The 21,885-nt window shown below is 43.8% G+C and overlaps 1 protein-coding gene across 3 annotated transcripts in view; it reads right to left on the bottom strand.

Moving 5' to 3' along the window:
* The window catches only part of LOC127574654 (zinc fingers and homeoboxes protein 2-like), an 89,016-nt gene that overhangs the window by 1,870 nt on the left and 65,261 nt on the right, over positions 1-21,885 (bottom strand). For 2 of the 3 annotated variants that reach the window (XM_052023863.1, XM_052023864.1), the window contains exon 2: positions 7,146-9,921. In XM_052023863.1, the coding sequence (XP_051879823.1) occupies positions 7,151-9,754 (2,604 nt within the window). In that variant the 5' untranslated portion in view covers positions 9,755-9,921 and the 3' untranslated portion in view covers positions 7,146-7,150. Of the gene's footprint in view, positions 1-4,595; positions 4,736-7,145; positions 9,922-21,885 lie in introns of all 3 variants that reach the window. The other variant, XR_007956946.1, reaches the window with a different exon arrangement.

Below are 21,885 nucleotides of genomic sequence, written 5' to 3'. Positions count from 1 at the left end.
CACTGAATGACAAGGTCTTCTGATCTACTCCTATTCCTAATTTGTAAATTAATTCTTATCATTCCTAAGAAAACAACCCTGCCCTTTCCTCATTGTCCAGTCCTGGCAACATCCTTGTAAATCTCCTTGACCGTCAGCAGTAACATGACCAGAACTGCACAACCAGTACTCATGCTGTAATCTGACTAGGGTTATATGCAGTTCTAGCATAACTAGACATCAAAAAGCAAGCTAAAATGTGTCTAGGTTGGAAGATCATCAGTGTTACGAAGCACAAATTTCCCTGTATTAGCTATGCTACAAGAAGGATGAGATTAAGCTGGAGAGGGTGCAGAAAAGATTCACAAGGATGTTACCAGGACTGGAGGGCTTGAGTTATAAGGAGAGACTGGATAGGCTGGGACTCTGGAGTGTAGGAAGCTGAGGAGTGACCTTATGGAGATGCACATGGTCACAGGCTTTTTCCTCAGGGTAGGGGAGTCTAAAACTAGAGGGCATAGGTTTAAGGGGAGAGAGGAAAAATTTAAAGGGGACCTGAGGGGAAACCTTTTCACAGAGAGGGCAGTGGGTATATGGATTGAGCTGCCAGAGGAAGTGGAAGATGCATGTACAATTACTGCATTTAAAAAGGAATTTAGAGATGTATATGGATAGGAAATGTTTAGAGGGATATGGGCTAAACAAAGGCAAATGGGACTGGTTCAGGTAGATACCATGGGCCAAAGGGCCTGTTTCTGTGCTGTACAACTCTATGACTTAATGACTCTAAAAGGCAGGTGCTGAAAGTGAGATAAAAACAGAAGATTCTGGAAACACTTAGCAGGTGTGATATTGGTATGTTATTGTCACTTGTACCGAGGTACAGTGAAAAACTTGTCTTGCATACCATTTGTACAGATCAATTCATTACACAGTGCATTGAGGTAGTACAGGGTAAAAACAAGTCTCCTGCCTTTGGTGGTCAGAACATCTAATGAAGGGTCTTTGACCTGAAAGATTAAGAGTTTTTCCTCCACAGATGCTGGCTGAGAATTTCCAGAACTGTGTGTTCTTATGCGCGGTTAAAATTTTCTTGGGAAAATTTTTTTTTTAGGTGGGAGGTGTTACGGACTCAGTGAAAGTCCCTTTAAGATAGAGAGTGTGTGTGTATGTGTGTGTGGGGCGTGCTTACGTCTGTAGATTGTACATTACAGGGGCCAATTCCACATCTCCAGGAAAATCCAGCAGCCTGAAGGTCATTGATGCATTCAAGGGAAAATTAGATAAAAACACAAGGGTGAAGGAAACACAATGGAAAGGAAAGACAGGATAAAAGCATGAGGTGGAGGAGGACTGGTAGGAGGATGTAGAGCAACAACTTAGCATGGAGCAGGTTGGTCAAAGTTATTGATAATTATTGACCCAAAAGGGCATTCTACAAAGGGTACAAGTAACCTTTCCACTAAAAATATCTACCCTAAATTTTATTTACCTAATATATGGGCATATAAACAGAAAATTAGGGTGGCACAGTCTTATGAGGATAGGTTGAGTGAGCTAGGGCTTTTCTCTTTGGAGAGGAGGAAGAGGAGAGGTGACTTGATAGAGGTGTACAAGATGATAAGCATAGATCGAGTGGACAGTCAGAGACTTTTTCCCAGGGCAAAAATGGCTAACACGAGGGGGCATAATTTTAAGGTAACTGGGGGATGTCAGAGACAAATTTTATTTTTTTTAAAGATACATTAGGGACATTTAAGAGACTCTTAGATAGCCACATGAATGATAGAAAAATGGAGGGCTATATGGGAGGGGAGGGTTAGATAGATCTTAGAGCAAGATAAATTGTTGGCACAACATCGTGGGCCAAAGGGCCTGTACTGTGCTGTAATGTTCACTGTTGGTATAATCGCTGCCTCACTGCTCCAGTGACCTCTGTGTGGAGTTTGGACATTCTCCCTGTGACTGTGTGGGTTTCTCCTGGGTGTTCCAGTTTCCTCCCACATCCCAAAGAGCAGGGTCTGGTCAGTTAATCAGCCACAGTAAACTGCTATCTGGGACAGGGGAAAGAGGAGTTGAGGGGAGTTTGAAATGAGATGACTGTAAATGGGTGCTTGATGGTGTGCATGGACTTGATGGGCTGAAGGGCCCGTTTCTGTGCTGCAGGGCTCTGAAATCCTAAATTGATTTTAGTACTTGATGTTTCTTTAATACTGCATATTACAAAAAATAAAAAGCTGCCATTCATTGACCCTATTATTGCGCCTTTGATGTCAAAGGTGATCACTGCGTCAAACAAAAAAAAAATCACTTTTACCCCTACCCTCCTTTGCTTGGAAAACTATTACAACTTAAACTGTCATTCCTGGAAACCAGGTTTGATCTAGAGTCTCTGGTACTTTATACAAAGTTGTAGTTGGTGACACTTTTGCCAACCAGATAATTGGGTTATCTGGTTGGATAGCCAACCGCATGGAGATAATTGGGTAAGTCACCTGTCAATCAAGCTTGTTGCCTTGCCACACTGCTGCAAGTGTTGGAGGCAGATTTTATGCATGTCATTTATAAACAACTATCCTCCACTGGGAATCAGAGAGCTTACAGCACAGAGAGGTCACACGGGCCACTGATACATGTGGCTCTGTGCAAAAGCACCCCAGCTAGTCCCAAGCCTCCATCTGCCCATAGAGGATCTTCCTGTCAGATAACTATCTAGCTCCCTTTTGAACATTACAAATGAACCTGCCTCCACTAATCACACGAGTGCATTCATGACCCCAAACGCTGTTAAAACACATTGTTTCATCTTGTGCTTTTGCCAAACACTTTCATTCTACGATTCCTGGTTCTTGACCCTTCCTCCAGTGGGAATGGTTTCTCTCCACCTATGGTCTATGATCGTCAATAATAGTTTTGAGATCCCCTTGCAGCCTCCTCTGTTGCAAGAAGAACAATCCCAATTTCTCAAGTCTATCCGGATAACTAAAGTCCCTCCTACCTGGCAACATTTTAGTAAATCTCCTTTGCACCCTCTGAGGCCTTCACATCTTCCCTGAAATGTAGTGCCCAGAACTGGATGCAAGACAGTGAGAATAGGAACACAGAGACAAGAGACTACAAATGCTGGAATCTGGAGCAACAAACAATATACTGGAGGAACTCAGCGGGTTAAGAAGCATCCGTGTGGGGTGAAAAGAATCGTTGACGTTTTGGGTCGAAACCCTGCATCAGGTGTCCTGATACAGAATTTTGGCCCAAGACATCAACAACTCCTTTCTTCCCCTCACCCCCACAGATGCTGCTTAACCTGCCAAGTTCCTCCAGCAGATTGTTTGAATAAGAATGGGAAAGGGAAACTTGCTGCATTTTTTTGGAGAAATAACCCTTTTTTTTACTGGAAGAAGATGCTGTAGTTTGTTTCCTCTGTTCTTTCAGGAAGTTGGGAGAACACACACCAGTCTTCATTGAGGGGTCAGCAGTGAAAAGGGTGAGCAGCTTTAAGTTCCTGGGCATCAACGTCTCAGAGGATCTATCCTGGGCCCAACACATTGATGCAGTCATGAAGAAGCCATGCCAGCTGCTCTACTTCGTTAGGAGTTCGAGCAGATTTGGTATGTCACCAAAGACTCTTACAAATTTCTATAGATGTACGGTGGAGAGCACTCTAACATGTTGCATCACAGCCTGGTATGGAGTCTCCAATGCACAGGGTCGCAAGAGGCTGCAGAGGGTTGTAGACTCGGCCAGCAACATCACAGGCACAACCCTCCCCATCATTGAGGACATCTTCAAGAGGTGGTGCCTCAAGGCAGCAGCATCCATCACTAAGGATACTCACCATCTGGGACAATGCCCTCTTCTCATTACTACCATTGGGAGGTGGTACAGGAGCCTGAAGACCCACACTCAATGATTCAGAAATGGCTTCTTCCCCTCCACTATCAGATTTCTGAATGGTCCATGAACACTACCTCATTATTCCTTTTTTTTTTGCACTATTCATTTATTTTTGTAATTTATAGTAATTTTATGTCTTTGCACTATACTGCTGCTGCAAAACAACAAATTTCATGTCAATATAAGTCAGTGATAATATATCTGATTCTGATTGAATCTGGGATCTAAGTAAATGGACTTAGTTTGCTGTTTAAAAAAAAACTTCATGCTGTGAACTTCTCCAATTCATTGGCTGATAGTGCTGCTACGAGAACTATTTAAGGAAATAGTCTGCAAGGAGTTGATGGCAAGTTCCGGTGCTGCATTTGTGCTGCCACACTTGGGCCTTGCAGGCTGCAGATTCCAGCTGCTGTGTTCACCCAGCACCAAAGCTGTCCATGGTGCCTTGTAAGCCCTCAGGGTTAGCAGACTAGAAAAGTTCCCAGGAAGCTCATTCTAGTGAGCAAAAATATCAAGAAATCATTTTTCACCCTCAATTTCTATCCTTATTACTATTTTTAAGAAAGCCACTTATATTTCAGACAAGGTCCTACCCAAGAAAGGGGAGTAGGTGGAGAATCAACACAGGGAGAGAAATAGGTACCAAAGCAAAATAACATTTTAGTGGCTCCTTGGGAGATCCAAAGTGCTTTACAACTGAAGCAAACATGACAACCAACCTGTGCATGGAAGGATCCTACAAAATAATAATGGCTAGATCATCCTTGTTTTTTTTTTCCTGACATTGATTGAGGGATCAGTATAGGTTGGGACACCAGGGAAAACTTCCCTGGTCATCCTTGAAATAATGCCTTGGAATCTGAAAGAAAAGATGAGGTCTTTGTTTAACAGTGAGGACTAAAATCACTCAGGCTTTCCACACTGCCATGAACAAAATAGATGTCTTCCATCGTGCATACGAGTCAGCATTGATTTTTATGTCGAGATCTCTGCTGCGGGACTTGAACTCATGACCTGCTGTAGAAATGCCACACACTGAGCTATGGCCCACAGCTGAGCCGTGGTGTGAAATGAGAAGTTATTCTTCAACAATTCAGACTGGATGCTAATAAAGGGGCACATGAGTGCACACAGATAAAGCGGAATACAGCCAGTGCAATAGCAAACTGTAAAGCATAGGCTCCAACAACAGTGGTGGTCAAGTTACTGTTGGAGTAATCCGGAAAGCAAGGTCCAAGAATCCAGAGACAAGAGTTCAAATCCCTCCCTGGCAGCTGTGGAAGTTGAACTTGGGTAAAAGACAGGAATGTTTAAAACATTGTCATTAGTGATGGTGACCGCAAAACTACCAGATAGTGAGATAAACACTACTATCCTTTGAGGAGGGAATCTCCTCTCCTTACCTGGTCTGGCCCATGTGACTGCAGACACACTAGAATGGTTGGCTCCAAAATGGCCCAGCTCACCACTCAGTTGATGGGCAGTAAACGTTAGCCCTATCAGTGAACCCAGACTCCAAAATCTGAACAACAAACCACTATGGTAAATTGGTAAATGGAAAATGCCATACCAAAGGGTCAAAAAAAAACAGATTTGCTTCAAAAGTTCTTTGTGGTGACCTGCTATTCACAATGGCTGCAGACTGGCATTCAGTTGCCAGTTTTAACTGGGATTACATCAAGGCAGTTATGTACAACTCGCAGGAAGGGCCTCAGTCATAAAATGAGAGACACTCATTCAAAGCAGTGTGGAAACCAAGTGATTTTAGTCCTCCCTGTTCTATCACTCTGACTAAGATCCAATACATCTCATGGAGTCTAGAGACAGAACAACAACTTCCTCCAGTTTACCAGTATTTCAAATGGAAAAAAAACAGCTGCAAGGTGGAGAGGCAAGTTTCGGCTGATTTGTATCCGATCAATTATGAAATTAATTGTTAATAATAAAAATAATTAAATGCATTAAGTATTTAAATTAACTCAAACTTAATTATTTTTTCTACACAGGAGATTAATTTTGCTTTAAGATTTTGATTACTTCTGAATGTTCGTGATCGTCATAGACATTCAATTCCTGACACAGCACCTACACTTGGGTGCGAGCCTTAGCCAGCTGTCAAAATATTTCCGTGGCAACACACAAAGGCACTGGAGGAACTCAGCAGGTCAGGCAGCATCTGTACATGGAAATAGACAGCCGATGTGTCTTGACCCAAAACATCTACTGTCCATTCCCTCCATAGATGCTGCCTGACCCAGTGAGCTCCTCCAGCGCTTTGTGTGTTGCTCCAGATTCCAGCCTCTGCAGTCTCTTGCATCCCCAAAATATTTCTGTGCACTATTTTTGGCAAGAAAGCCCTGTGCTGTGCATAGCCTGCCCAGCAGGATCTGGTTGTGGGGACCACTGATGCACAGGGGTAGGGGAGCAACAAGCACAGACAACGTTCTGACCAGTGACCGTACAGAAGCATCCTGTGGGCTGAAGCCAGACTCTGGTCTGTACCTCTGTACCACAGCTCTGAGAAACCCAGTGAAGAGTATGATGGGACCCTTCCTTACGCCACCAAAAGGTGCTTTGCAACAAATGGAATCAGCGATACTGTCCAGGCCGTCCCCAGGTTACAAACACCTGACTTACTGACACCCCTACATAAGAACCACCTCCCATTATATTACTAAATTCAAACGTCCGAGGTACGTACGTACATTCGTTCTTACAAATGGCAGAACTAGTTTCCTCTCTCTCTACTTTTAGTAATTGTTCTTTCTCATCAGTCTTGTGTGTTTTTGATGCTATTCTTTACAATACAGTGAAGGTATGATTACCACAGTGCTTTTTGTGTATTTTCCGACATATGAACAGAATCGACTCTTGGACGTCTATAAAAACCGCACCACTTTGTTACCCAGGGATGGCCTGTGAATGGCATCTGTTGTGCACACTTAAATTTTGGGTACCAGGGCCAAACAGGCGCAACACTATTGGCTGCCAGTTGTATGCAGTTCCCGAGATTCGCTTTCGTTAGCTGTTGTGTAACTGAGAGAACTATGGGGAGGGGTGCCATGCAATTCCCCTTCAGTACTCGTGACAGAGACAAAACCCTATCCCCATAACCAACCAGTCAACAACACCTCTCCCCCCACCCACCCCAAAGTGGGGCAAGCCAACTAGCTTCTCCCCCTTACAGCAGGCCAACTGATCTATTTGCCTGTTCAAGAGACCAAACGCATTTGAGTCCCGTTGGACAAATTAGGTCACAAAGTCCTTACCTTAGCTATATGTTCGAATTTTCTGCAGACATGCTTTCTGAATCCAGTTCATTAAACCCAGTTGAGCTGCACTGTGATGCATGAGCCCAGTTGCCAGTGAACTCAGACAGGACATAGTCATCTCTCTCATTTACATCATCCACCGCACTCCAGTCTTCATTCTCATCCTCCTCGCTGCATTGCCCATCTCTGCTGTTGCTCTCAGATGTGTCCATGGCGTCTTCTGTTTGCTTTTCCGCAAACCAGTCCCTCACCTGCTCGTAGCTCATGTTGGACTTTGACACCAACTCATCCAGGTCTTCTTCCTTCAGCTGCCTGTGCTGCAGGTAATACTGCAACAGGACTGACTTACCAGCCCGGCTCTGTGTCGAATGCGCTGCTCCGCTCCAAACACCGGCTGTTTTGTGTCCTCTGCTACCTCGTGTCCCGCTGCCATTGAGGTTACTCTGCCCGTTATGACCATCTGAATTTGCTCTTTGGTACTGGTCAAGCCATTTCAAATTGCCATTTTTAATTGCGTATCTGTTGTCACCAAACCAACGCACTATGTCGTTTCGTGGCAGACCGCTCTGCACTACTAAAGAGTCATACTGCTCCACAGTTGGCCACTGTGTGCGTGCAAATGCACTCTTCAGGATATGTAACTGTTCCTGGCTCTTTTTATGAGTCTTGTCAATTGGACTGGTGGTTTTAATATGCTGCAGTGCTCCGCTTGGAGGGGGAGTCCCAGACTTGGACAGGTAATGTGGAGCAGAGTGCGAGGTTTTTATGTGGACGTTTTCAGCTATTTCCGATTTTATATTTTCTTGCTTCAGCTCCGCTCTCCTCATGTCTAGAATCCCTCCTTCTAAAGAGTCACGCAGCTTTCTCCGCTCAGAAAACCAGGCATCTATTTCCCTCCTGGTCAGCTTGGACTCCACCCGCAGTCTATCCTTTTCCTCGTCCGTCGGGAAGGAGCTGTACTGGAAGCTCTCCTCCAGCACTTTCAGCTGCTCTGCACTCTTCTCTTTGAACTTCTGGGGCCCAAAGTCAGAGAACGTGTTCCATCCGGACTTCCGAGCTCCATGGCCACCAGTAGGTTCATGAGGAATGGTGATTGTGGTTTCAGCGGAGGCGTGACTCGAGTGCCCCTTCTGTGTTCGGTAACGGTTGTCGCTGAACCACTTCTTAATCTCTGACCTGGAGAGCTTGGTGACATGCATCAGCCGGAAAACCTCATCATCGTTGGGGAACTGACTGATGGCAAAGCTGGCTTTGAGTTTTGCCATCTGCTCCTTGGTCTTCTTGCGGCTTGTGCTGACGTCCGTGCTGCCCGGGGAGAACAAGACCGAGCCACCTTGTGATGAGAGCTGGCAGACCTGGACGACGTTCGCCCGCTTCGAATCTGCTCCTGCTTGGGAGGACAGCAAGCCCCGCTTCTGAGATTGGGCTTGACTTGAGCTGCCGGCCATGGTCAAGGCGATAGGGGAGCACGACACCGTCGCCCCGTTTGCGACTTGAGTTAATACAATACCTGTCTGACCAACTAACTGGCACGGCACTCCGGTCTGGATAACCTGCTGCGTGTTGCCTTTGGTAGTGGCTGGTACTTGTGCTGGCACAACGGTGATTGTTGGCGTCTGGATAGTACCATTAAACATCATCTTCCTGGCCTCTTCTACTTCCTCGGGAGCCCAGCTGATGCCATGTTTAAGGCGTTGCGTTGAGAACCACATTTTAATTTGTTCTTCTGGATGCTTTGACACCGCTGTCAGCCAAGACAGCTCTGCTTGGGTAGGGTAGGGGAATTTGTTAAAGGAGCCTATCAGGTTTTTGTTGATGTCCATGGCAGCATTATACTTGGAGCCATGCATGGGAATCATGACTTTGGGTATTAGATTGATGTTTGGTGGTGGCTGTATAGAAGGCATCACATGAGCCACTCCATCCTTGATCACGGTCTCTGGAACAACCAAACCACCATGGAGAGGACCATTGGCACTCTCTTCTGCCTTGCTCTCCTGCGTGGTGCCAAATTCATCTTTCACTCGTGGCAACACATTTATCCTTTTGCCGTCAGCTTTGTTTTTGATCTTCATGATGGGAGTCTTGCTGATGGAGATTCCAGCAGGAGGGATCTCCTCTTTATCTGCATTCCCGCCGTTAGTGGGATCTTCGACAGTTTGTTCAAGAATGGTCTGGTTACTGCGCTTTATCAACTTCAACTTGAAGTTGCTCTCTCCTGGATGATGCCTACTATTGTGATCAGTAAAAGTATCATACCTTTTTGTTGTAAAGTTACAAACTGCACAGACGTAAAACGGATTGAGGATAACATTTGGATGTATAGTATCAACATGTTCTGTAAATTCATTCAAGTCCTGTGATTCAAAGGTGCAGTATTTACATTCATAGCCTCCTTCCAGCTTCCTGGTTTGTCGAGTGTCTAAGGCAGCTTTCTCCAAACCCTGATCCCCATCACTCATTCCATTATCTGCCGGGCAGCTCTCGTCAGACAACTGGTGCGGAGACCCACCAGCCTGCCCAACTATCTCCAAGTCTGGGTCCTGCTCCGTCACGTCTGCAGCACGAACCATGCACGGCGTTGTTGACTTCCGTTTGCTAGCCATCAGTGGCTGGAAAATAGAGGGCGGTTGGTCGAGGGTCTTCCCGAAGACCAATGGTCTCTTGAAGGAAGCACGTCCAGCACTACTTCAAGTGGTGGTAGCTCTGCCTTTACTGATTGCCAACAGCTCTAATGAGGACCTTTGTTGGCTGCATCACAGGAAAATTTTACCTGCAATACAGAACAGCAGCGTTAGGCTTCTACATTAAAAATCTGTAAAATGCACAATAGTGAAAAACAGAATTGAGAAGCTACTTAGTGACACCAAGTCCAGTGAATAAAGGATTCAGAACATCACTTGAAGTTCCTTGGCATCATTGGAGGTTATGACACCAACATTGATTGGGTTCTTATGAGTTGTGGTGAATTTGTTTTCATTAAGAAAACAATGCTAAGAAATGGAAAACTTACTGCAAATTACTGCATTAAGTAGTCAAAGGTTATGCTAAGTGGGTCTAGGTATAGGGATAAGTATCCTCAAATAAGGAGCTCCAACATTACTTTCAAAAATAGCCACCTTTCTCCACCAAAATTGATAGTCAGAAAGTTGAAATCAGCTAAATACATTATCACACGAGGAAAAACTGCATATTTTCAATTGTAAATAATTTACATCCTTTGAAACTATAGCCGATACGTTGATAGAGACTTTGCAAATGATAGGTTGTGAAGATTTTCAGTAGGGTCATAGAAATGTTTCAACTCATCAGGGAAATCCAGTGGGGTGGTGTGGGGGGTGGTGAATTAGTCGTGATTGAATCCAATAGTAGAGAAACTCCCTTATTGAGAATAATAATAGGAACTTGCTCCTAGGAGGGTCCCAAAGAGAATGCAGAATGCACTTAAGGAGGAGACATACAAACACATGAAAGTATAGGAGGATGTGGCAACAGGGTGAGATAGAGCAGATATTGTAAACTCAGTGCAATGCTTTATACACTGAGGTGATAGCAGCAATGCAACCAGCAGTCCAAACTGAATATTAGCTGTGGATTAATTGTTCCAAATTCACAGCTTCAGCTGTATTGCTGATATTTTTAAATCTAGAATATTCTGAAACATCAGGAGTCAATTGTAACTGGTGCTCATTGCGCGAGCTAGCAGCATCATACTTGGCCATTTATCCACAGCAAGTCTATACACGTTTATATACAGTCCTCAAACCTATGGAAATATTCCACTGGTTGTTCATAAGACCTGTGACCTTGCGCACACACACACACACACACGCACCAGGATTTACAATTACACTTGGTCGCTCTGCTGGACAATCACCTACATTTAAATTCCTCAGGTATGCCAACTGTCACAGCATTAATTTTGGACATCAAGGATATATAAACTTAAGATCGGTAGGCAACCTGGTCGGCATGGACAATTTAGGTCAAAGAGCCTGTTTCCACACTGTACAATTATATGGCTCTACTTGTACTGTGACACTAAAGTGGGCAATTCACCCCATCAGGTTTATGCTGACTCCCAGCAGAGCAATCCCATTAGTCCCATTCAAACTCTTATTTCCTTTGACCCTGCAACTTGTTCTCTCTCATTGGCTCCTCAACTCCTCCATGATACTTCTGACACTTATCCAGGATGTTAAAGGTTCTCCATAAGTGCTTCACTGCAATAGAGGATGTGGGGGAAAAGGCAAGGAAGATTGAGAATGATTTGGCATTGCAAAGAAATAATGGGGTGTGAGTGGCTCAATTCCTAACATAAACTTGGCTGTATCCTTGTTACTGAGTTTGTGGTGACCAGGGGAATAAGGCTAGCCAAACTGAGAGACCCTATATGAGGCACTGCCTCAAGAAGGCAATTTCTATCAAAGATCCCCACCATCCAGGCCATGCCACCTTGCGGCTATCAGGCAAGAGGTACAGAAGCCTGAAGGCCCACATCACCGGGTTCAAGAACAGTTACTTCCCTCCAACGATTTGGTTCTTGAACCATTTGGCACAACCCTAACCATTACCTCAGTATAGCAACACTATGACCACTTTGTACTACAATGCACTTTGTTTTTCTTTGTTTTAATTATGTTCTTTCTCGTACAATTTTGAATAATGTTTAATTTGTTTATATTTTCTTGTGAATGTTGTATCTCTAATGTTGTGTACCTGTGATGCTGCTGCAAGTTTTACATTGCACTTGTGCTTACATGTACTTGTGCATATGACAAAAAACTCAACATTTTTTGGCCCTTTCCAGATCATACAGCAGGCTGCGGTTTATTGATTACAGCTCAGCATTCAACACAGTCATCCCCTCAGTACTAATCAAGAAGCTTCAAAACCTTGGCCTCTGTACCTCCCTCTGCACTGGATTCTTGACTTCCGTATCGGGAAACCATAGTCAGTGCAGATCAGTAGTAACATTTCCTCCTTGCTGACAATCAACACAGGCGTACCTCAAGGATATGTGCTTAGCCCACTACTCTGCTCTACTCTACACTCATGACTGTGTGGCTAGGCACAGCTCAAACGTCATCCATAAATTTGCCAATGACACCACTGTTATTGGCAGAATCTCAGATGGTGATGAGGCAGCGTACAGGACTGAAATAGATCGGCTGGTTGAGTGGTGTTACAACAACAACCTCACACTCAACGTCAGCAAGACCAAGGAGTTGATTGTGGACTTCAGGAAGGGAAAGTCGGGAGAACACACACTAGTCTTCAATGAGGGGTCAATGGTGCAAAGGGTGAGCAGCTTCAAGCTCATGGGTGTCAACATCTCAGAGGATCTATCTTGGGCCCAACACATTGATGCAATCATGAAGGCGGCACACCAGCGGCTCTACTTCATTAGGAGTTTGAGGAGATTTGATACGTCACCAAAGACTCTTGCAAATTTCTACAGATGTACGGTAGAGAGCATTCTGACTGGTTGCATCACCGCCTGGTATGGTGGCTCCAATGTGCAGGATTGAAAGAGGCTGCAGAGGGCTGTAGACTCAGTCAGCTCCATAATGGGCACAACCCTCTCCGCCATCGAGGACACCTTCAAGTGGTTGTGTCTCAAGAAGGTGGCATCCGTCATTAAGGACCCTCGCCACCCGGGACATGCCCTCTTCATGTTACTATCATCAGGGAAGAGGTACAGGAGCCTGAAGACCCACACTCAATGTTTCAGGAACAGCTTCTTCCCCTCTGCCATCAGATTTCTGAACACTCTCATTATTCCTCTTTCGCACTATTTATTTTTGTAAGTTATAGTAATTTTTATGTCTTTGTTTTGCACTGTACTACTGCTGCAAAACCACAAATTTCACGACATATGTCAGTGATAATAAACCTGATTCTATTCAATGACAGCCTGTGAAATAGCTGTGCATTCTATGGTAGATCACCATAAGATCAGATTGTGGTAACTACACTTCATAGCTCACCAACAAAGGTTCTGCCCTTTCATCCAGTCAGTGGCAGATGTATGGGATTGACTTGTATAAATTTACAGGTTCCCACATATTTTGTGGGCTTATGCATGGCAACTTGTGTCAATTAATCGGTCAAAAGTATACAGGAAGTCCCCGACTTACAAACGCCTGTACTTACGAACCGACCTTCGTGGTCGGTTCGTAAGCGGGCCCGGCCCCCAATCCTACCACAGCGGAGGTATACCTTCTTTGGCCCAACCCCGGGCCAAGTGCGTATGTGCGGCTGGGGCCATGTGCAGCCGCGATCCCCGAGCCAAGTGCACATGCGCAGACACTGTTCCGAGTTACATACAAAATCGGGTTACGAACACAGTCTCAAAAACAGAACTCGTTAGTAACCCGGGGACTTCCTGTACACTAGATCTAGGTTTTTGAGTGGGAAAAGCAGAAAGGTATGTCTGCAACCAATTACAGTGAATAATCTTTACCAAGGCCTGCAGTCTAAGCTAGAAATCAGAATCAGATTTGTTATCACTGACTTGTATGACATAAAATGGGTTTTTTTGTGGCAGCAGTACAATGCAAAGACATAAAAATTACTATAAATTACAAGGTAAATAAAGAATGCAAAAAAGGGAATAACGAGGTAGTGCTCATGGGTGCATGGACTATTCAGATATCTCATGGCAGAGGGGGAGAAATTGTTTCTGGATTGTTGGGTGGAATATTTAATTTATTATCCAAATAATATACAGAAGACAAGACAATGGGATTGAGTGCAAGAAAAAAAAGCTTTTTATATCAACAATAATTATGATCTTTAGAAATGAGATTTCATATTTATAAAGTCTCTACTAATTATTGCTGGAAGTAATTAAACTTACTATACCATTAACAACTGACTTACAATTGAATGGACAAGTGCCAACATTTTCCTGGCATGATAAGTGGGTTTCTAAATACTGGAATTCTACAAAAGGCACATTGATCCCTGACATGGCGCAAGATCCTGGTGGAACAGGGAAACCCACAGAGAAACTTCCTGGGGATGGATATTAGAAACTGCTGCTTGATTAACTGTTCACGAACAGTGACCATCTCACCAGTACTAGTGTAAAATCTCCACCTTATAACTTTAGAGAGATCCAATGTGGATACAGATTTGATTAGGATCAATACCCCACTGCTAACTAACTGGACTAAATTTAAGTTTGACAGATTTGCAGATCTTTTTAGAAGTTTGAGATGGTAAATAGAAAATTTATCCACAACACATCATGTTTTGATTTAAGAAAAAGTTCTCCCATTCTTCAGCCACCACTGGCCATTGCTGTAATTCATGAACATTGAAAGAATCCATTAAGCAAACTGTGAAGGCACAACAATGCTTCTGTGTGGCAGAAGCTAAGCACTCTAAACTTTCTAGGGTGCATTGTGGCATTGAACAAACATCCTCCAAGCTTAACTGCAAGGTGGTTTATGCAGACTTCACTCTGTTGCTTCATGCTTAATTATCTTGGAAAAAACAAGCCAGTTTCTAAACATTAACACTTGTTAGACCTGTAACCTTTGAACAAATAGTAAGGGATCTTTACTTTCAAGTAGTCAAATATTTCGACACATCACTTGGATAGCACACAGTTAATGTCAGGACCCTTAACAGTGTTGATGTACAGAGGGATCTTGGGGTCCAAGTCCACAGCTCCCTAAAAATGGTCACACATATTGATAGGGTGGTAAAAGTGGCATATGGCATGCTTGCTTTTATTAGTTCAACCACTGAGTTCAAGAGTCAGGAAGTTAATTTGCAGCTTTATAAAACCCAGGTTAGCCCTTATCTGGTGTATTGCATTTAATTCTGGTCATCCTGTTGTAGAAAGGATGAGGAAGCTTTGGAGAGGGTTCAGAAGAGGTTTAGAAACATAGAAACAGAAAACCTACAGCACAATTCAGCACCCTTGGCCCACAAAGCTGTGCCGAACACGTCTCCATCTTAGAAATTACTAGGCTTACCCATAGCCCTCTATTTTGCTAAGCTCCATGCACCTATCCAAAAGTCTCTTAAAAGACCCCATCGTATCCGCTTCCACCACCATTGCCGGCAGCCCATTCCACACACTCACCACGGAGAAAAAAACTTACCCCTGACATCTCCTCTATACCTACCCCCCAGCACCTTAAACCTATGTCCTCTTGTGGCCACCATTTCAGCCCTGGGTAAAAGCATCTATCTACCCGATCAATGCCTCTCATTATCTTATATACCTCTATCAGGTCCCCCCTCATCCTCCATTTATCGGGATGCTGTCTGGATTAGAGGGCATGCGCAGTGAGCAGAGGTTGGACAAACTTGAGTTGTTTTCTCTGGAGCAGTGGAGGCTAAGGGGAGACCTGATAAAAGCTTAAAGATTGAGAGGCATAGATAGAGTAGATAACCCGGATCTTCTTTCCCCAGGGTTGAAGTGTCTAATACTAGAGGGCATGCTATTGAGGTCAGGGGGAAGTTCAAAGGAGATGTGCGGGACAAGTTTATTTTTTTTAAAAAAGTGCGGTGGGTGCCTGGAATGCGTTGCCGGGGTGGTAGTGGAGGCAAATACAATAGAGGTGTTTAAGAGGCTCTTAGATAGGCACATGAATATGCAGAAAATGGAGGGATATGGACATTGTGTAGGCAGAAGGGATTAGTTTAGTTAGGCATTTAATTATTAGTTTAATTAGTTTGGCACAACATTGTGGGTCCAAGGGTCTGTTCCTGTGCTGTACTGTTCTGTTCTGTGTCCTAACTGAGAGCAAAAGATTTGTTTACCTGGAGAATGAATCATCTGTAACCAATGCAGGGTTTGTGCAGTTTTCAGTAAGTGATTTTTCTTGGAGCCAACTTGGACTTTATACTCCTCTGCTAGGTTACATTATTTTCCAAGAAGAAAAAAAGAGGGGTTTTACTTTCAAGGTGGGGGAAGGTCTCGAGTCCACAGTAGATCAGCTGGGAAACAACACTGCCCTGAAGCCAGCAGTCAAGTCACATACCAGACAAAGACTGCTTGTGCTAAATTGTGAAGAATCACGACTCACACACGTTGAGGAGACTGCCACTTCACATCTTCATTTTCACTGAGCACGTCACAAAAAATAAATATTCACCAAGCAAAACAAGACCACCGGTGAAAGCAACCAAATGTTGTCCGAATACATGGACGTGTTCAGTAAAATGTTCTACAGATCAATCCTAATAGAGAAAAAGTCTTGAAGGTGGGGAGAAAGGTTTGTAATAATATGGACCAAGGGGTATGCAAATTTATTGGGGATGGTAGCACTGGATTAGCAGCCAGAGTTTTAGTTCTCACCATATCAACTGGGGAATTCAAATAATTAAATTTGGAATTTTAGTTTTGCAAAAAAGCTAGTCAGTTACAGAAAAAAGTGTATGTATGTATGTATAAAAACACCTAGTTTACCAATGTCCTTTAAGGAGGAACTCCACTGTCTTTATCCCATTTATTTGTGACTCCAGACCCACCAATGTGGTCGACTCTTCACTGAACTGCTCAGTTCAGAATATGAAACTATGTTGCTGCTAGCTGCCAGCAAAATGTCACCTCTCTCTGGTGCCATATTTTGGTTCAGGGGCAATTAGGGATGGACAATAAATGCTGGCATCGCTGGTGACTTGCACATCTCATGATGAGGAGGTAAGAAAAAAAATTTAATGTGGACAATCCAAGTTTCTTTCTTTCTTTAAAGCTCCAAGTTACTGGTAACTGAATTATAACAACAAACGATCTGCTGGAGGAACTCAGCAGGTTGAGGAGTACCTGTGGGAGGAAAGGAATTGTCAACATTTTGGGTCGAGACCCTGCAGCTAGACCTTGGTGGAGATGGTAGGACACGGAGGGAAAACTGTAGGGAGAAGTGGTAAATTATCACTGAATTCCCCAGAGATCTTTGTAGTTTACCAAAAGCTCCAGATCAAATCCCAAGACTTGGAGATATGTGGAGAGAATGACAAACCCTCAGTACTACACTGGACAGTCACTCTGGATTGTCTATCAGACTGTGACTTAAACACACATCAGCTACTGACAGAGGCTGGAACTTCAGTAAGAGGACATGGAATCACAAGTTTAGACAGGCCAAAGGCAACTTTGGACTGCCACATCAGCAGCCCTTTTTGAGGAAAAATAATGGATCTAAAGAACAACTGGTAGAGGCTAAAATATGGGTCTTTCCCCTGATGGATAACCTTAACTGGGGTAAGCAGCCTTTCCCTTCTCCATCAAGGGATTTGGTGCTTTTGAAGGATATGGATGGTTAGGTTTTATGAAGAGACTGGCTTTTGGGCACAGAATTTACCTTTCATAACACAATTTAAATGGCTTGTATCTGGCTTTGATTAAATGACAGGACGTTGAAACCGATCAAACCATTTTTTCCCCTCTAATCCGCAAAACACTTACAGAAATAAATTCAACATTCGCATGCTTGCCGAACCATAGTTGCTCCTGAGCCAGCAACGTCTTAAATGCTACAATTCTCATCTTTCTCTAATACACAACCACACTTTCCCCCAACTCTGCAAACACATGCAGCCCTACGGTCCCAAGAGATCTATGTGCTCCTCCAATTCCAACCTCCTGTACATCATTGATTTTAATCGGCCCACTCTTGGCAGCCTTTGCCTTCAGCTGCCGGAGCCCCAAGTCCTGATATTCCCTCCCTTAAGCTCTCCATCCTGTTATCACTTTTAAAAGATTTGTCTTAAAAACCTGCTTCTTTCTTCTGGTTAGCTTTCAAAGTTTGTTTGACAAATATTCTCTTACCAAGGTTCCAATATAAATTAAGTTTGTTGTTCGATGCAGCTACACTCAATTCTTTTTAAAAGGCAGAAGTGAAGTTGTGTTCCCTTTGTTCTGGGTGACCTCAATTGACCTCAGCCATCAGAACTCAAGACCAGATGTAAAAGACGAAAATCTCTGTGCCAAACACAACAGGCCAGGGGACAGATAGGCTCTCTGCTAATTTCGTCTTCAGCACTGGACCTCCTGACAAAAATGTAATTATGGCTTTTGTTTCTAACACAACTGCAGCAGATTGAAGAAAAGTTTTAATTAAAATCAAATAGGATCATTTGAGATGCATTTAACTCAACTCAGCATTTTTCTATACTTAATGCTGTACCCTACATCGCCTTCTCCTTCACATTTTTTTTGCTGGAATTTGGAACTTTACTTTGGATTTATCACTTCCACGTTTAAGTGCTGTAGTGCTGTATGATTCAAGAATACATTTATTGGCCCTGTCCGCTGGTTTGGCTTTTGAAAACGTGCTTTGAATCTTAAGCAAAGAAACTATCCTGAGATTACTGCAGCTCCCACATTTATCCCAAGATTTCTCACCAGTTCATACGACACACAGATCTTTGAAAATACAAACAGCTGAATGCCAGAGCTTTATGTTCAGTGGTTGCATGATATTTTCTTACACAAGGGGTTAGTAACAAATGATTCATCAGAACCTTACGTCTGTGGTGGGCAAGCTGTTGGAAAGGATTCTTAGAGAAAGGATCTATGAGCATTTAGAGAATCATGGACTGATTAGGGACAACCAGCATGGCTTTGTGAAGGGAAGATCATGTCTCACAAGCCTGATAGGATTCTTTGAGGTGGTGACCAGGCAGATTGATGAGAGTAGTACAGTAGATGTGGTCTACATGGATTTTATTAAGGCGTTTGACAAGGTTCCACGTGGTAGCCTTCTTCTTCAGGTCAGAGGATCCAGGGAGGCTTGGCTGTGTGGATTCAAAATTGGCTTGCCTGTAGAAAGCAGAGGGTTGTGGTGGAGGGAGTGCATTCAGATTGGAGGGCTGTGACTAGCGGTGTCCCACAAGGGTCGGTTCTGGGACCTCTACTTTTCATGATATTTATTAATGACTTGGATGAGGGGGTAGAAGGGTGGGTTAGCAAATTTGCAGACGACACAAAGGTCGGTGGTGTTGTGGATAGTGTGGAGGACTGTTGAAGATTGCAGAGGGATATTGATAGGATGCAGAGCTGGGCTGAGAAGTGGCAGATGGAGTTCAATCCGGAGAAGTGTGAGGTGGTACACTTTGGAAGGACAAACTCCAAGGCGGACTACAAGGTTAATGGCAGGATTCTGGGTAGTGTGAAGGAGCAGAGGGATCTGGTGGTTCATATCCACAGATCACTGAAAGTTGCCTCACAGGTGGATAGGGTAGTTAAGAAAGCTTATGGGATGTTAGCTTTCATAAGTCATGGGATCAAGTTTAAGAGCCACGAGGTAATGGTGCAGCTCTACAAAACTCCGGTTAGACCACACTTGGAGTACTGTGTCCAGTTCTGGTCGCCTCATTATAGGAAGGATGTGGAGGCGTTGGAAAGGGTGCAGAGGAGATTTACCAGCATGCTGCCTGGTTTGGAGAGTATGGATTATGAGGAGAGACTAAGGGAGCTAGGGCTTTATTCTTTGGAGAGGAGGATGAGGGAAAACATGATAAAAGTGTACAAAATATTAAGAGGAATAGATAGACAGCCAGAGCCTCTTTCCCAGGGCACCAATGCTCAATACAAGAGGGCATGGCTTTAAAGTAATGGGTGGGAAGTTCAAGGGAGATATCAAAGGGAGGTTTTTTTTTACCCAGAGAGTGGTTGGGGCATGGAACGTGCTGCCTGGGGTGGTGGTGGAGGCAGGTACATTGGTCAAATTCAAGAGATTGTTAGATACGCATATGGAGGAATTTAAAATAGTAGGATATGTGGGAGGAAGGGGTTAGATAGTTTTAGGCGTGGTTTAAAGGTCAGCACAACATGGTGGGCCGAAGGGCCTGTATTGTGCTGTACTGTTCTATGGTAACTTACACAGGAGGATGCAACAAATTCGTCTGGAGTTTGAAGAGATTCTTGAAAGACTCTTACAAATTTCTATAGATGTACGGTGGAGAGCATTCTGACTGGTTGCATCACTGCCTGGTACGGAGCCTCCAATGCGCAGGATCGCAAGAGGCTGCAGAGGATTGTAGACTTAGCCAGCTCCATCATGGGCACAACCCTCTTCACCATCGAGGATATCTTTAAGAGGCAGTGCCTCAAGAAGGTGGCATCCATCACTAAGGACCCTCACCATCCAGGACATGCCCTCTTCTCCTTACTACCATCGGGGAGGTGGTACAGGAGCCCGAAGACTCACACTCAACGTTTCAGGAACAGCTTCTTCCCCTCCGCCAGATTTCTGAACGATCTATGAACCCATGAACACTACCTCATTATTCCTTTTTTTTGCACTATTAATTTTTTAAAAATTGATAGTAATTTTTATGTCTTTGCACTGTACTGCTGCCACAAAAACAACAAATTTCATATCACACAAGTCAGTGATTATAAACTGGATTCTGAACATTCCAGATGAACATTCTTGACCCGAAACATCAACTGTCCATTTCCCTCCACAGATATTGCCTGACCCTCTGAATTCCTCCAGCATCTTGTTTGTTGCGTCTCCATGCAGCCACTAGAGTCTGTTCCACCATTCAATGTGATCATGGTCAATTCTGTACCTTCCTGCCCGACCCAAACACCCTTTTATTCCCTTTGTGCCTCAAGTATTGAATATGCTCAACAGCTTGGCATGGAAAGCTCTTTTGGAAAGGGAATTCAGCAATCCTAGATATAGCATGGAAACAGGCCATTCAGCCCACAGTCCATGCTGACTGCCCATTAATTCCCTGAGTAAAGAAATTTTCCTCCACAGTCCCAGTCGATCCCATTCAGAATCTAGTATTTCAATGAGATCACTAATTCTTCCAAACTCCCACAAGTACAGGCCAAGCTCATCCAGTCCCTATTGGACAACTCTCTCATCCTTGGAATCCATGCTGCATCAATTCCAAGTCAAGAATAAACTTCTAAACTTCCTTGGACACGACTATCAAAACCAGGCAACATACTCCAGGTGTGGTCTCACCAAAGCCCTGTACAATCTCAGTGAACTTCCCAACTTTTGGATGTCAGTCCTGATGCATTAAAGACCAATCTACCAATGGCTCGAGTGGAAATATGGCCCAGGATTAGGAGGATCTTTCCTTGGGTATTAGCTTTAGATTTTCCCCAGTGCTGTACTCAGGTAGTGACACCCGAGATGGAGGAGGGTCCAGTCCAGGTGACAGGAGCGTGAATATCAAGCCTGTCCCAACTTTGCAGGACACTATGAATGTCTGTGGGGCAGGACAGTTAAGGAATTTGGTACCCAAGTAGATCTGTATTCTGCACCCTAGAAAATTTTTACTGTCAGTCTCATTGTTGTTAAAAATTGTTCAAAACAAACTTACACATTTATGGCCTTTAATCTGCTGTCCTCTCCAAGGAAGTACTTCACTGATATCAACGAGGAGTGATGGGAATGATGGAGCCAAGAGAAAGGATCCCAATTAATTTGATGGGGCTTAAGGTGGAACTTGCACCGAAGATGCAATTTTATATCCATGAATTCTAACTTAACTTCCAGAGTTCAGTTGTGTTCTTATACCACATCATATTCAAAAGGGCGAGTATATACAAGTTGATCTAAAGTTTACTGTACAATTCTAAAAGTTGTAGAACTATGGAGATTCACATGCTAGTGCTTTCTGCCCCCCCCATCTGTTGCTTTGCACCTGCTCTTTGGAGGCAGACATTTTGAGGAGAACTTTGCTCGTCGTTAAGCCCTCAACCCAATGACATCATGAATGAGAACAATTAGAGGTGGGCATT

The sequence above is a fragment of the Pristis pectinata genome, chromosome 9 (genome assembly GCF_009764475.1).
Source record: "Pristis pectinata isolate sPriPec2 chromosome 9, sPriPec2.1.pri, whole genome shotgun sequence".
Taxonomy (NCBI): Eukaryota; Metazoa; Chordata; class Chondrichthyes; order Rhinopristiformes; family Pristidae; genus Pristis; species Pristis pectinata.
Note: the sequence above shows the minus strand (reverse complement) of the source record. Positions and strands in the feature narration are given on the sequence as shown.